This window comes from Peromyscus eremicus, chromosome 19, assembly GCF_949786415.1.
Source record: "Peromyscus eremicus chromosome 19, PerEre_H2_v1, whole genome shotgun sequence".
Lineage (NCBI taxonomy): Eukaryota > Metazoa > Chordata > Mammalia > Rodentia > Cricetidae > Peromyscus > Peromyscus eremicus.
The window spans coordinates 23,669,875-23,683,304 of record NC_081435.1 but is presented as its reverse complement, the minus strand read 5'-3'; the positions used below and the strand labels follow the sequence as shown (position 1 = coordinate 23,683,304).

The 13,430-nt window shown below is 45.7% G+C and overlaps 2 protein-coding genes across 14 annotated transcripts in view; one reads left to right on the top strand and one right to left on the bottom strand.

Annotated features, from left to right (window-relative positions):
- Nucleotides 1–1,297: 1,297 nt before the first annotated feature.
- Nucleotides 1,298–12,252, bottom strand: Kif20a (kinesin family member 20A). 4 transcript variants are annotated; one of them, XM_059245946.1, is made up of 20 exons: nt 11,993–12,252; nt 9,891–10,246; nt 8,798–8,981; nt 7,256–7,345; nt 7,046–7,165; nt 6,401–6,539; nt 6,116–6,303; nt 5,906–6,035; nt 5,531–5,725; nt 5,325–5,436; nt 5,156–5,224; nt 4,833–4,976; nt 4,556–4,721; nt 4,277–4,441; nt 4,024–4,163; nt 3,762–3,864; nt 2,976–3,174; nt 2,694–2,785; nt 2,227–2,364; nt 1,298–1,815 (listed from the first exon to the last, which is right to left on the bottom strand). In XM_059245946.1, exons 2-20 carry the CDS (start codon nt 9,995–9,997, stop codon nt 1,498–1,500), a joined length of 2,799 nt encoding a protein of 932 aa, XP_059101929.1. In that variant the 5' UTR covers nt 9,998–10,246; nt 11,993–12,252; the 3' UTR covers nt 1,298–1,497. The 4 variants fall into 4 exon arrangements, with proteins under 4 accessions (XP_059101929.1, XP_059101930.1, XP_059101928.1 ...); XM_059245947.1 differs by having other exon boundaries at nt 9,891–10,009; XM_059245945.1 differs by lacking the exon at nt 11,993–12,252 and having other exon boundaries at nt 9,891–10,359.
- The window catches only part of Brd8 (bromodomain containing 8), a 47,088-nt gene continuing 43,280 nt past the window's right edge, over nt 9,623–13,430 (top strand). For 5 of the 10 annotated variants that reach the window (XR_009375198.1, XM_059245939.1, XM_059245937.1 and 2 more), the window contains exons 1-2: nt 9,623–9,941; nt 10,952–11,048. Coding sequence is in view for 9 of the 10 variants with exons in the window: in XM_059245939.1 (XP_059101922.1) it covers nt 9,923–9,941; nt 10,952–11,048 (116 nt within the window). In the remaining variant the exon portion in view is untranslated. The remainder of the gene's footprint in view (nt 9,942–10,951; nt 11,049–13,430) is intronic. The other 5 variants (XM_059245941.1, XM_059245936.1, XM_059245940.1 and 2 more) reach the window with 2 other exon arrangements.

Sequence of the window (13,430 nt, the reverse complement as noted above, 5' to 3'; positions counted from 1 at the left end):
CCTAAGCTCTTCTCATTTTTACAGATAGAAACAGCCTTGGGGACAGCCTATGGAATCACCTTCAGAGGCAGACAGAAATATGGCGGGGGACAGACACTGTCCTCTGCCAGCCAGCACTTCTCCCTTCTATTCAGAATAGCAGGTCTTGGCCTTCCCACAGTCTCCCCACCTCCAAAAATCCCTTTTACAGCACTTTACCATAAGTGATGCTATAGAAACAAGGTTTTAATGCTGCTGGAAGTGGGATAGGCAAGGAAGGGAGTCAGAGTATCCTGCTTGTCTTCTGACAGTAGGAAGGTCAGGTGTTGAACAGTAATGACCTCTTTTTTTTTTTTTAAAGACAGGGTTTCTCTGTAGCCTAGGCTGGGGTCTTCCTGCCTCAGCCTTCCTAATGATGGGATGACAGGCATATGCCATGAGGCCTGGCTAGAATGACCTTCATTTTGCTGAGTGTGGCCTCTGTTCTGATGTCAGAGACTAGATTTAAATAGAGTGTAGCTATCCATATGTTCTTTGGGAGACAGTTTTCAAAGGAAGTCTTCTAAAGCCTTTCAAGTGGAAGTCTCAATGAGCATGAACTGTGGCTCCTATTGAGGGCAAAGATGGCTATAGCATTAACTCTACCCAGATGAGAAAATACAAGGAGACCAGATAACTTCATGGACATTTGAAAGTAATTTTTTGTATTCTGATATTAAAATTCATGCTGGTGTCTTTTAGTAAATGCTTGAAGCAATTGTTTTTTTCTTTTATCTCCAAAAGAATATTTTGTTTTCAACATTATCTACAAGGTTGAGGGAATCCTTCTGTTCTTGTAGGTTTCAAATACACTTTGATGTTTGTTATGTTTGTGCTGTATGATGCTATTGATCATTCTGTGTTTAGGATGTAGCCTTCCTTGTGCTCAGAACATTTTTATTCCCCTCTTACTTTTGAGACTTCATTTATAAAGAAAAATTAGCTGGGCATAGTGGTGCATGTCTTTAATCCTAGCATTTTGGAGACAGGCAGGTGGATATTTTGAGGCTAGCTATCCACACAGCAAGTTTCAGGCCAGTGAGAGCTACATAGTAAGACCTGTCGAAGAACCCCAGCCAGCCAACCAACCAACCAACCAACCAACCAACCAACCAACCAACCAACCAAACCTTTCGAATACTTCTGCCATTTGACTCATTTCGTAGTACGCCTTAGGCTGGTTCCCATTGCTGTTCCTGTCCAAGGGTCCAACGGGCTAGGTGGTATTTATATCAGTTTCTGTCCCCCTTTTTATATTTTTCTAAGTTTGGTATCCAAATAAAAGCATAAACAATGTCTTTATTCAGTATAATATTTGTGCATGAAAAAAACCAAGATTATATAGGTGATTATAATACAATAATTTTGGATACAGTTCAGGGTACATATATATATATCTGTGCTGAAACTTAAGAGACTTATAAGCTGATCAGCTGACCAACCTTAGAGCAACAAGGGTGCATCTTCATCCCCACAACTTTAGTATTTTTTGCCAAAAGGAGATCTGAGCAAAGGAGAGTGCCGTGAGCGCAAGATCCGTGTATAAGGGCCACTGTCTGTTGAGCTTTGGCAGGTGGGTGTTCGGGGAAGTAAGTTTCGAAGGAATGGTTTCTTTCCTGGGGGTTGATGATTTGGTTGCTGGTTTTCCTGGTTTGTTCCCAGCCGCTTTTTAGCGGAAGAAGCCTGGCCTTGGAGTTTCAGCACGGTGTGATACTGCTCGGCGATGCAGGCTGCCTTTTTCCGAAGGTCTAGTTTCACTAGCATCATGTTATTCTGTAGCTCAGCCAGGGTCTGGTTCTAAGAAACATAAGTTAGAGAAAATGGTTGAATCTTTGATGGGTATGGTAGTACATACTTTTAATCCCAGTTTTTTGGTGTGTTCTAAGTCAGCCAGGGCTACATAGTAAGACCCTATCATCTTCTAAAACAAATACCAGAACTTCCAGCCTGTCCCTAGGTATCAAGTGCCATGTTTAGTCTAAAAAGTATACATTTCTATTTAGCATTTAAGATCTCTGCCATCAGGACACATCATCGGGAAATGTCACAGCTTAGTGGTAGATGCCTGCTTAGCATACATAAAAGCCCTGAGTCCCACCCCCAACATGGCATTGGCTTCATGTTTCACCAGCCATCTTCTTTTCTCAGTTCCCTTCTCACATACACACTGGCGTGGGCGGGAAGGGAGGGTCCCGAGGTTGCCCTCACCTGTTTGATGAGGATGTCATCGCAGGTGGTCAAGGCTTGCCGAAGTCTTCCTGCCCCCGTGCTATGGCAGCAGGCCCGTTCTGCTGACTGGAGAGACTGCTCTAGTTTCTGAAGCTCAGTCCGTAGCATCCTTATATTCTGAAAGGGTAGGAGTCAGATTGTGGTCAACATCAGCCCCGGCAGCCATTTGAAGACAGACTTAGGAAGGCTGGGGGCTGGTGAAATGACTTGCCCCCCAAGCTTGACAATCTGAGTTAAATCCGAGGAATCCACATGGAACCCATGTGGCTTCCACATTACCACACACAAATAAATAAATGTAAAACAAAAACAAAGGCTGATTTTCTGAATGAAATAACCATTCCTCAGGACTCTTACACACACACAAAAAAAAAAAAAAAAACAAAAAAACCTCACATAAATTCCTGATAAAGGGCTTTGATAACAAACCGAGAAAGGTTAAATACCTTCTGGCCCTCCTCTAACTTCTTATCCACATCAATGATGAAGGGCTTGGCTGTCGGTGGTGGTTCTAACATTTGCTGATACTTCTGCAGCTCTGAGAGAGGGAAACAATATAAATACGTTTAATACATGGCTTTCTCAGCTTGGGGCTTACCTCTGTAACAGTAGCAAGTAGACAAAGTGAGGCATGTGCATTCTGGAGTAAGATGTGGGTGGATGGACCTTGGAATGCCAGCTCTTCCCTCACCCACCAGCACCGTCAGGCTCCTGCCTTCCCTCCTCACCTTCAGTGGTGGAGCTTAGCTCTGCTTTGCATTGCTCTAGTTTAGCTTTAGTTTCCTGAAGCTGCTGAGTGGAGGCAGAAGCTGCCAGCCTTTGTGACCGCCGTACTAGGGACAGTCCAGACCCCGACTGTTGAGCTGCTGGCTGCTGTCTGGCTTCCTGCAGGAGAGTCTCTAGCTCTTCGATTTTGTCATCCCGTTCCTAAGAAGGAAGCAGAGAGCACAATTCTGTCCAGGGTCAGAAAAATGCCAAAGAACCAGATTAAATGAACATAAAACTTTACCCTAAACCCGGAACCCTGAATTTAAACTCAATAACTACAGGCATAAGGGAGATGAAGAAAAATAAGTTATATATTCCTGTTTTTACTAGAGTTTATAAAACTTAGCTAGGTGTGGTGGCACACCTTTAATCTCAGCACTCAGGAGGCAGAGGCAGATGCGTCTCTGAGTTTGAGGTCAGCCAGGTCTACATAGGAATTCCAGGCCAGACAGAGATAAAATAGTGAGACCCTATCTCAAAAATACATAAATAAGCTGGACGTGGTGGCACACACCTTCAGTCTCACTACTCAGGAGGCAGAGGCTGAGGCAGGTAGATCTCTGAGTTCGAGGCCAGCCTGGTCTACAGAGTGAGTTCCAGGACAGCCAGGGCTCTGTTACACAGAGAAACCCTGTCTCGCAAAACCAAATCAATCAATCAGTAAAGAAATAAAAGTAAAAATTTATCTCAAACAACCAAGTGATGTTAGTCTGTGCGGCAGCTGGGACTGGTTGGGGCAAACTCACCTGAATCTCTTCTTGGTAGAAACTTGTCAGTGATTCCTTCAGGATCTTTAGCTTCTCTTCATACATCTCCTCCAGCAGTTCCTTCTGGTTGTCCAGATGCTCACTACAGAAAAGGGCAGTGAGGCTTCTGCAGAGGGCAGCTGAGGGACAGACCCAGTGTCCCCCTCGGCCGTCACAGGGAGCCCGGTAGCAGGGCTCGTCAGACCCAGTGTCCCCCTCGGCCGTCACAGGGAGCCCGGTAGCAGGGCCCGTGCAGCCGTACCTGCACCACTGTTCCCGCTGCTGCATCTGTTCTATCATCTCGTTGCAAATTTCCTCACGGAGCTGCATCTCCAGCTGCAGCTTCTCTTGGCGTTCTTTTAAAAGCAGTGTTTTCATGGCTTCCACCACCTGCAGGAGCTCCTAGGAAGAAGAACACATCTGTCAGAGATCTTAAGATCCCCCTGCAGGAAAAGGCCCAAACCCATCTGGACACCCTGTGGTGCTGCTAGCCTGGAGCCTCCTTGTAGTCTCACCTCCTTGCCGTACATGGAGATGTCAGCTTCGTTTTCGGAATGGTCATCAAGGCCCGAGTCAGCTGTGCCCCCTTTCTTTAAGCCCGGGGATACCTGAAGACTGTGCTCCTTGATGAATGAATGCAGGGATGGGATTCCCAAATGCACAGGCGGGGCGTGCACAAGCTAGAGGAGGAAAAGGAAAAACCTTATTGGACTCCTTCACTAGTTCCTAAGACCTATCTTAGGACAGGTTGCCTGTCCAAGGTAAGGACAATCATCATCCCTGTAGTTTCACACCTGGCTGGCAAGGGCTGAGAACTTGGCCACGTGAAGAGTCTCATCATAGGTAGAGGCACAGGGATTCACATTGACAATCATACAGGAACGGCCTCGACCTGTGAAGAAGCCTTGGAACACACGAGTCAACTTGCTGTCCCGGAAAGGAATCAGGTTCTGCTTTGACCTTGCACAAATCAGATAAATAGCATTGTGAACACAACTGCAGCCCATCCTCAGTGGTGACCTAGAATGGACCAAATCACCAAGCCCCAGGCCCTCCTAGCCTACAGCTTACCTGTTCTGCTGATTTTGTCGCAGGGCAGCAATACAGCGGCCCAGGGTATGCAGAGAAGTGTTAATGTTTCCTGCTTCCTTTAGCCGTTCACCACTCTTTTGATCTTTGCAGCGCTCTGAGCCAGCCAAGTCACAGAGTGACAGTCTGGATGGAATAATGTGTAGGATCTGATACAAGGAACTCAGCTTATTCTGTAACCCTGTTAGGGGAGGGCCTACCAATTTTTTGTACCCAAGGAAGGAGGACGCTAATTCCTTTGAGAAGTTTGCCCCCACACCAGATGGCCAAGATGCTCAGGTTTCTAAGTGGGAAGGAGAACTTACTCACTGATCTTGGGCACTATATCCCCTTCTCCTTGAAGGTGCAAGATTCTGATGGAGAAAATGCTGTGACTGAAAAGGAAAGGAGAAGTCACCATAACGTCTTCCACGTTCTCTCAGGTGGAGGGCTAAGGCTTCCTAGGCACAGGGAAGAGTTCATTCTACAACTCACCTGCGACTAGAGTTCTGGTTCAGGTGGGTGCTGGCAAAACTCTGGTTCTTACGGCCCACTTTCAAGAGCTTCCAGGCTTCCTCAACATCTCGAACATGAATCCAGTTGAGGTCTGGGGCCAAGAAAGAAAGGTGGGAACACTTAGCCCTTTCTCGTTTCCCTGCATGTCCCTCAGGTCTCCACCAACCTCCTCCCGCTTTGCGTACCTTTCACATAAGGATTGCCGTTTTGGTCCTCGCACAGCCGTAGCGTCTGTCTCTTATGCTGGTGGCTAGGTGGTTCTAACAGGTCATAAAGCAATTCATTGTAGATCTCAAAGAAGGAGATCCAGACAGAGAAGCGGATGTCTGCTGGCACACTCACTGGGGCAGTATCTGGCTGTGCCCATGAAGTACTTGTTTCTGTGAGAAAAATCCATGTGTAGGTCATTAACTATGGAGCATTTCATCTTGCCTTGGTCTATAGGAACTTCAAATGATGGGGTTCAGGTTGCAGTCTCTGATCTATACCCCTTAGAGCTGCCAGGTGTAGGGAGTGGGTCCCCACCATTGCCCAGCACAGAGCCCACTCATGGTACATACCATCCAGCTGGCTACTGCTGGTGAGCTGACTGGTGGAGGAGAGCCCAGCAATGCCACTGTCAGAGCTGGTGCTGGTACCCATCCGACTGTCTAGATGGACACGTTTCTTCAAGGAGGTGGACAGCTCCTCCTGAAGGGGCACAGAGAGAAGATAAGCACAAATCTTTCCTGAAATCTGTACCCTTTATCCCAGCTTCATGAGTACTTCACCTCTTGGAGACCTCCAGTTAGCAAGGACAGCTTCTTCATTTCCTCATGGCGAATCTGCTTGCCGTCTAGCCAGATCACCTCATTGGAGAGCAAGGGCTTCAGATCAGGTGTTGGATGAAGTTGGCCTTGGAGACTATTAAAGATGAGAGCCAGAGACCGGGGTAGGATCCCCCCATCCTTAGAAGTACCTAGAAGAATATCCGAGATAATAACCTTCACTCAGGGCATCAAAAGGTAAAGACAACCATTACATGCTGGTCATCAACCCTGCTGAAGCTTACTAACCTTGAATTGTGTAGGTTTTCCCCGAGTTGGTGACTCCATATGTGTATATGAGCCAGTTCTGCCCTTTGAGTACATCCTTTACCATCTCCTTCACCGTCAGGTTGAAGAAGGACGCTTGTCCCACTTCTGGCCCAAATATCTAGAAACAGACCTGTTTGTCAGAGGCCACACGTCATCTGCCACATGTTTCCTCTGTAAGACTAGTAGGTGTGTTTCTTTTCTGGGGACCACTCAAGCAGGTTTTCCTGCTGGATTCCAGCTGTTCCTAAACGCAGAAGACTCAGCCACTCTCTGCTAGTCCCTTTCTTCCAAATTAAATACTTAAGGAATGCTATTGTGATGCATGGGTTTGGAGATGGATGGATCTAGATCCCAGTCCTGTTTTCCCACTCACTAGCTCTCAGGCTTCAGGAAAATTATCTTCACTGTGATATGAGGCACAGTATTCTTACCAGGGAAAAGAGGTACTAGTAATTATAGCGTCAATCAGTGGGTGGGAATGCACATAAAGTACGAGACACATAACAAGGGTCCCAAAACTATCGATACACACATAAAGAACTCACATTCAGGCAGAACTCTTTAAAGAAGAAATACATTTTCCCCTAAGTGTTGGGCCTATGTTCATACCCCAGTATTGTGTACCTGGGAAAAGGTGAATTTGTGGGTGGCCTGACCAATCCCCCTCTCGTTGCTCTTCAAGGCAAAGGAGTCTTTGGGTGCTTGCAGCATAAGGGTTTCTGTAGTCTCAATACGGACACAGCCCTGAGAAGGTAGAAAGTGGAGGTTAGCATAGTAAAGAAGCATTCCTAGGGAGCCTCTTTTCTATTACACCATTCCACCTTAAATCCTCACCTGATCTTCCTGTCGGTCCAACTCAGAAGTTAAGAAGGGTCTGATTCGAAGGTAAACCTTCACTCTCTCTGCAGTGTCCTCAAATGGAGCCTGCACCAGATTCCAGCCAGGACACAGAGTTAAATGGGCAAACATCCCAGTTCCTAGAAAGCATGCCATCAACCCCTCATTCCACCTTAAGTGGCTCCACAATCATTCTTGCTCACAGGAACTTTGTTCCCTTCCCTGTCTCATCACTGTCCTGCAAATCTGGCTTGCTGCACCAGTGATCTGAGTTAGAATCAGCTGATGTTTGAAAACCAGTGTGCACCAGGCATGGTGTGTGTAATCGCAACACCCAGCAGTAAGAAGAGATGGGGAATCAGAAATTTAAAGCCAGCCTTGACTACAAAGACTATTTCAAAATAAATAATTTTTGTTTATTTAACTTGGGTCCTTAGGAAGTGCAGGAAGGGCTCTTAACCCTGAGCCATCTCTCCAGCTCTGATAAATATTTTTTTTTCAAAGCTCAATAATGAAAATTGGGTTAGCAAGATGGCTCAGCTTGCTAAACAAGCCTGCCAAATTGAGTTCAATCACAGGACTCCATATAATAATGGAAGAGACAGCCACGGCTACACAGAGAAACCCTGTCTCAGACCAAAAAAAAAAAAAAAAAAAAAGGAAGAGAACTGACTCTACAAAGTTGTCCTGACTTCCACATGTGTGTATCCCCACCACATATACATACATACAACACTAACAAATAAGAATAGACATGCCTGAATCTGAGCCCCAGTTTCATCATTTAGTAATTAGGAGACCATGAACAAAGTTCTTAGTGACTCACCTGAAGAATGAAGTTAAATAGCAATCACTCCATTTATTCAGCAGATATTTAGACTGTCTCTGTATTCCCAAGACACTGAATTCTAATTAGTGAAAAGGTATTGTGTCTAGTGGATAGAGGCCAGAAATGCTACTAAACATCTTGCGAAAAATAGGGCAGCCCCCTCCAACAAAAGCTTGGCTCCAAACATGAATAGTGCTATAATGAAGTATCTTTGGCCTTACAAAAGAAAGGCTAAAGCAATGGCAGCTATGATTATTGAAACATGAATTCCATTCTACCTAGTTAAGGCCACCATGGTTCTGTGCAAACAATTACATGTGGTGCTGAGACTTGAACCTAGGACATACCAAACATGCATTCTCACACCCTCCATCCTTGTACCTATTATTTAATATGAATATAATGCCAATAATATTCTTATTGTTTTGGTTTTTCGAGACAAGGTCTCTCTGTGTAGTCCTGGCTGTCCTGGCACTAACTCATTATGTAGACCAGGATGGCCTCAGAGATCCACCTGCCTTTGGGATTAAAGGCATGCGCCACAAGGCCCAGCTTTGGCGTCGAACTCACAGAGATCCTCCTGCCTCTGCCTCCCGAATGCCGGGATTAAAGGCGTGCACCACCACCGCCCGGCTTTCATACTACCTTGTATAAAGAACCATTAAGTTGAGGATATCACTTTCTGCCCCTAAACAAGTCAACTCCTGTACCTGTTTGTCCTCCAGAGAGGAGGTGATGACAGAGCAGTCTGACAAAAGGTCCTTTCGGATCACAGACCTCAGATCTGCAACTGTTGATTCAAACATGGGGGAGACTACAACATCCTCATCGGACAGTAAGCCCGCTGGCGGAGAAAGGATCTCGTGAGACATGGCAACGAGAGTCAGCCAACGTCTAAAAACAAACAAAAAATGAAGAGTAGATGGGCAGAAGAACACTAAGGCACAGAAACTGCAAACCTGTAGGTTAATAAACAATCCCCTGGTGAGGGGGATGACCTTGCTCAGGACATTCCGTCACGACTCTATACTATTATCAGCCAAGGGGAAGAGAATGAGAAGAATAAGCCAGCCCGAGGCTGCATTTCTGGAGGCGAATAGGCACCGAGAGATACCTAGCTCTAAAAGCGCTCCACATAGGCTGTCTACAGGCCCACCGGTGCAGGTGTGTTTCGGATTCCTAGGGTACTTTTCCAACCTCACTCCAAAGACCACGGAGAGAACTCGGGAATTATGGAAGACGCGGGGGCGGGGGGGCGTTCTGCGGACTATGCCACGCAGGCAAGAGCTGATAACCGGGGCTCCGGCCCAGTCGGACTTACCGGAAGACGGTCTACCTCGCTGCTTCTCCGGTCCCAGCTCCCACCCAGCCGCAGAACCCAGACTCCCGCTACCGGAGAACACAACTCCGCCCACGAGGCGCAGCTTTGTTCCTCGTACAATGTTTTAAATTGCGCGCTGGGCCCGTCCGGCCAATCAGAAAGCGAAGTCTGAAGAAGCCAATCAGCGAAGGGCAAGGGGGCGGAGCCTGCCGGGAGTCCGTTTGCTTCTGGTTGACCTCTTTGCTTCTAATGTGGGTCCGGGTTACCAACTGCCAGGACTTCCTTAGTTGTTCGCTGTGGGATTCGTCTCACTTAACTCTTTATCTCTAGATCTAGACGTTTCTTTCCTGAGGCTTCAGCTGCTATCCCTTGTCCTTTGTTAGTTAAAAAAAAAAAAAAATTTCCCTAGGCGGACCCACCCACATTACCCAGGGGGCACCGCGAACAGACTCTGGTACTGTATTTCCCAGAGTTCCCCGCACCTTTCGCTTGCGTTGAAGACGTCGAAGCCAAAATGGCGACGGGAACAGGCAGTGAGTATCGGAGCCGCTTTCGCGTTCCAGGCCTTTGCAGAGTCGAGGCTAGGCATCCCATTTTCGTCCTGCACGATTGGAGCGGGAGGAGTGGGTTGTCAGAGAGCGCAAGGTCTCCAGACGTCTGCCTTCCATGGGGGCTCTCAGGGCCGCTGCCCGGGGTCTGACCAGTGTAGGGGGGAAACCGAGGCTGGAGAGAAGCAGCCGTGGAAGCCTTTGTGTGCTAGGCGCTGTCTGGGGCACATATCGAGGGTAAACAAAGGCAGTATGGAGTGGCCTGCGGCTCAGCTGTGTTTCGAACCAAGCTGTGGGAAGCAGTCGAAATGAGCTCTGTTAACTGTGGGCGTTTCCTGCCCCCGGGGGAAATGCGTTTCATGTGTTTCAGCCATTTTTTCAGTTTCACCGACGCACTGTCTTGTATCCGACAGTTGAGGGGGAGGGGCTGAGACGTAAACAACTTTATGCAAAGAAGGAGGTGGGCAGGAGGAGCCGGGGGCCGCTGGGAATCTTGGGAAATAAGCTTGCGTTCAATTTGGAGTAAAGTTGTAAACCTGGGTCTTTAACAAGAACTTTTTTTTATTTTTAACGTAATACTGCCAATATTTGAGAGCAGAACTTAAAGCCATGGCATTTGAACAAATAAAGTGTTCTATAAATGAGTTTTCAGAAAACAGTTATGCTGGCTAGTAGTGATATTTCGTTGGAATGGTGAAAAATCAAGATTTGGTGATAATAAATAATTAATGGTAGTAGTTCACATTGTTCCAACAAGATTGAGATTTATTTGTTTTGAGATAGGGTTTTACTGTGTGACTGACCCTGGCTGGCCTGAAACTCCCTATGCAGACCAGGCAAGCCTCACACTCACAGAAGTCTGCTCGCTTCTGTTTCCTGAGAACCAGGGTTAATACGCCACACTCAGCCTGGGATATTATTTTATATCAGACTTTTAGCTGTTCTGGGACTTAGAACTAGCTCAGTGATCGTTTCTAAGCCTTCTTTATTCCCAGAGCACAAGCTGCTGAGTACCGGCCCAACAGAGCCATGGTCCATCCGAGAGAAGTTGTGTTTAGCATCTTCTGTTATGAGGAGTGGAGATCAGAACTGGTAAGAAATCTAAGATGTTTGATTTCTTGGGCTGCATGACTATTTTTCTTTTGTTTTTTGTTTTTGAGACACGGTTTCTTTGTGTTGCCCTGGCTATCTTAGAACTCACACTGTAGACCAGGTTGGCCTGAACTCAGAGATTGCCTGCCTCTGCCTTCCCAGTGCTGGAATTAAACGCATGGACCATCAAGGTAGCTTTATATAGTAGTCAGCTTTACCAAAGTACAAATCACATAGCATAAAATAAGTCCCCTGAAAGTGAAAACTTTGACAGTTTTTTTTCCTATTTTCACAAAGTTGTGCAGCCATCCCTGCAATCTAATTTTAGAACTTTTAATTTTATCTTAGTCAGTTAACATAGCACTTTCAAGGTTTATTCACATTTAACATATATTAATACTTCTTTTCTAGTATTGGCCAGATAATAGTATGAATCATCCCTTCCATATCCATGGAGAATTGGTTCCAAGACTCTTGAGGTTATAAAAATGGTGATGGCTCAATTTTTTTACATAAGATGCCTCATATTTGCATGTCACCAACACATATCCTTTTGAATACTCCAAATTATCTCTAATACAATGAAATTGCGTGTTAATGGTTTAGGGCAGAGGTTCTTAACCAGTAGGTTATGACCATTGGCAAACTTCTATTTCCAAAAATATTTACATTATGATTCATAACAGTAGCAACATTACAGTTATGAAGTAGCAACGAAAATAATTTTATGGTTGGGAATCACCACAGCCTGAGAGGAACTGTATTAAAGGGTCTCAGCATTAGGAAGCTTGAGAGCCACTGATTTAGGGAATAAAGTCTGTACATGTTCAGTACAGACACATTTTTTATTTGTTTTTAGAAGTGACTATAGTGTCCAGTGTAGGCTGAGTACTTCCGAGAATGCACATCTCTTGGCTATGGACAGACAACTGCATATTCATTACCTGATACTGGCTTTCCACCTTGGGATAGATGTGAATAAGGTCTTTGTGGATGGTGTCTTCAGTTCTCCTGAGTTTCCACCCAAGTAGTAGAGTCTCTGGGTCATGTGGTAACTAACTCCAGGTCTCTTTTTTTGAGGAACTGCCAAATCATTTTCTTTAATATGTTATTTTAAAAATTATGTAGGTTTATGTGTGTGTTCGAGTGGGATATGGGCACATGAATGTAGGATCCCTTGGGAGCCAGAAGAGGACATCAGATCCCCTGGAGTGTTAGAGTTCCAGGCAATTGTGAGACATCTGACAGAGGTTCCTAGAACAGAATTTGGGTTCTGTTTTTCTTTCTTTTTTTTTTTTTTGGTTTTTCGAGACAGGGTTTCTCTGTGTAGCTTTGAGCCTTTCCTGGAACTTACTTGGTAGCCCAGGCTGGCCTCAAACTCACAGAGATCCACCTGGCTCTGCCTCCCGAGTGCTGGGATCAGAATTTGGGTTCTAAGAGCCATCTCTTCATCGCCCGCCACAAATTTTGGAGAGTAGAGGTGTTGGGGATGGAACTCAGGGCTTTGTGCATGCTGTCTGCCATCTTATTACACCTCAGCCATTAACTTTTTTTTTTTAAGACAGAGTCCCACTCTATAGACCAGGCTAGCCTCAAATTTAGAGATCCTTTTGCCTCTGGCTTCTGAGTGCTAGGATTAAAGGAATGTGCTACCATGCCCAGTAAAAAAGTATAGCCCAGGCTGTCTGCTCCTTCTCCAGCATATTCTACTGGCTTGTGTCATCACAACCTTATTCAAGCCATATTAATTTTTTAAGCTAAGCTAACTTCAGATGCCTCCCTGTGTAGCCTGGGATGACCTTGAACTCCTGATCCTGCCTCTACTCACCCACCCCCCACCCCCCAATGCTGATTACAGGCATATACTATGAGGCCCAGCTTTTGTGGTACAGATCAAACCAAGGTCTCATGAATGCTAGGCCAGCATCTACCAGCTGAGCTGTATCCCCATCACCTGCAGTTTTTTATCTGCTTCACAATATTTCCTGTCCTTTATTGTAGCCATACTAGTAAGTATAGAGTCATAGCTCATTATGGATTTTTTTGTATTTATTTGTGTGTTTGTATGTATGCGTGTGTATATAGGTGTGGAGATCAGAAGACAGCTTGCAGGATTTGTTTCTTTCATTCCACCTTGTGGATTCTGGGGATCAAACTCAGATCATCAGGTTTGGTAACAAGTGTCTTTACCAGTATGAGCTGTAAATGAACCGAGCCAACACATTCTACTTTTTTTTTTTTCTTTAGACAGGGTTTCTCTGTAAAGCCCTGGCTGACTGTCCTGGAACTCTTTTAGATCAGGCTGGCCTCGAACTCACAGAGATGCTCCTGCCTCTGCCTCCTGAGTGCTGGGAGTCAAGCCCATACCCATTTTTTTTTTTT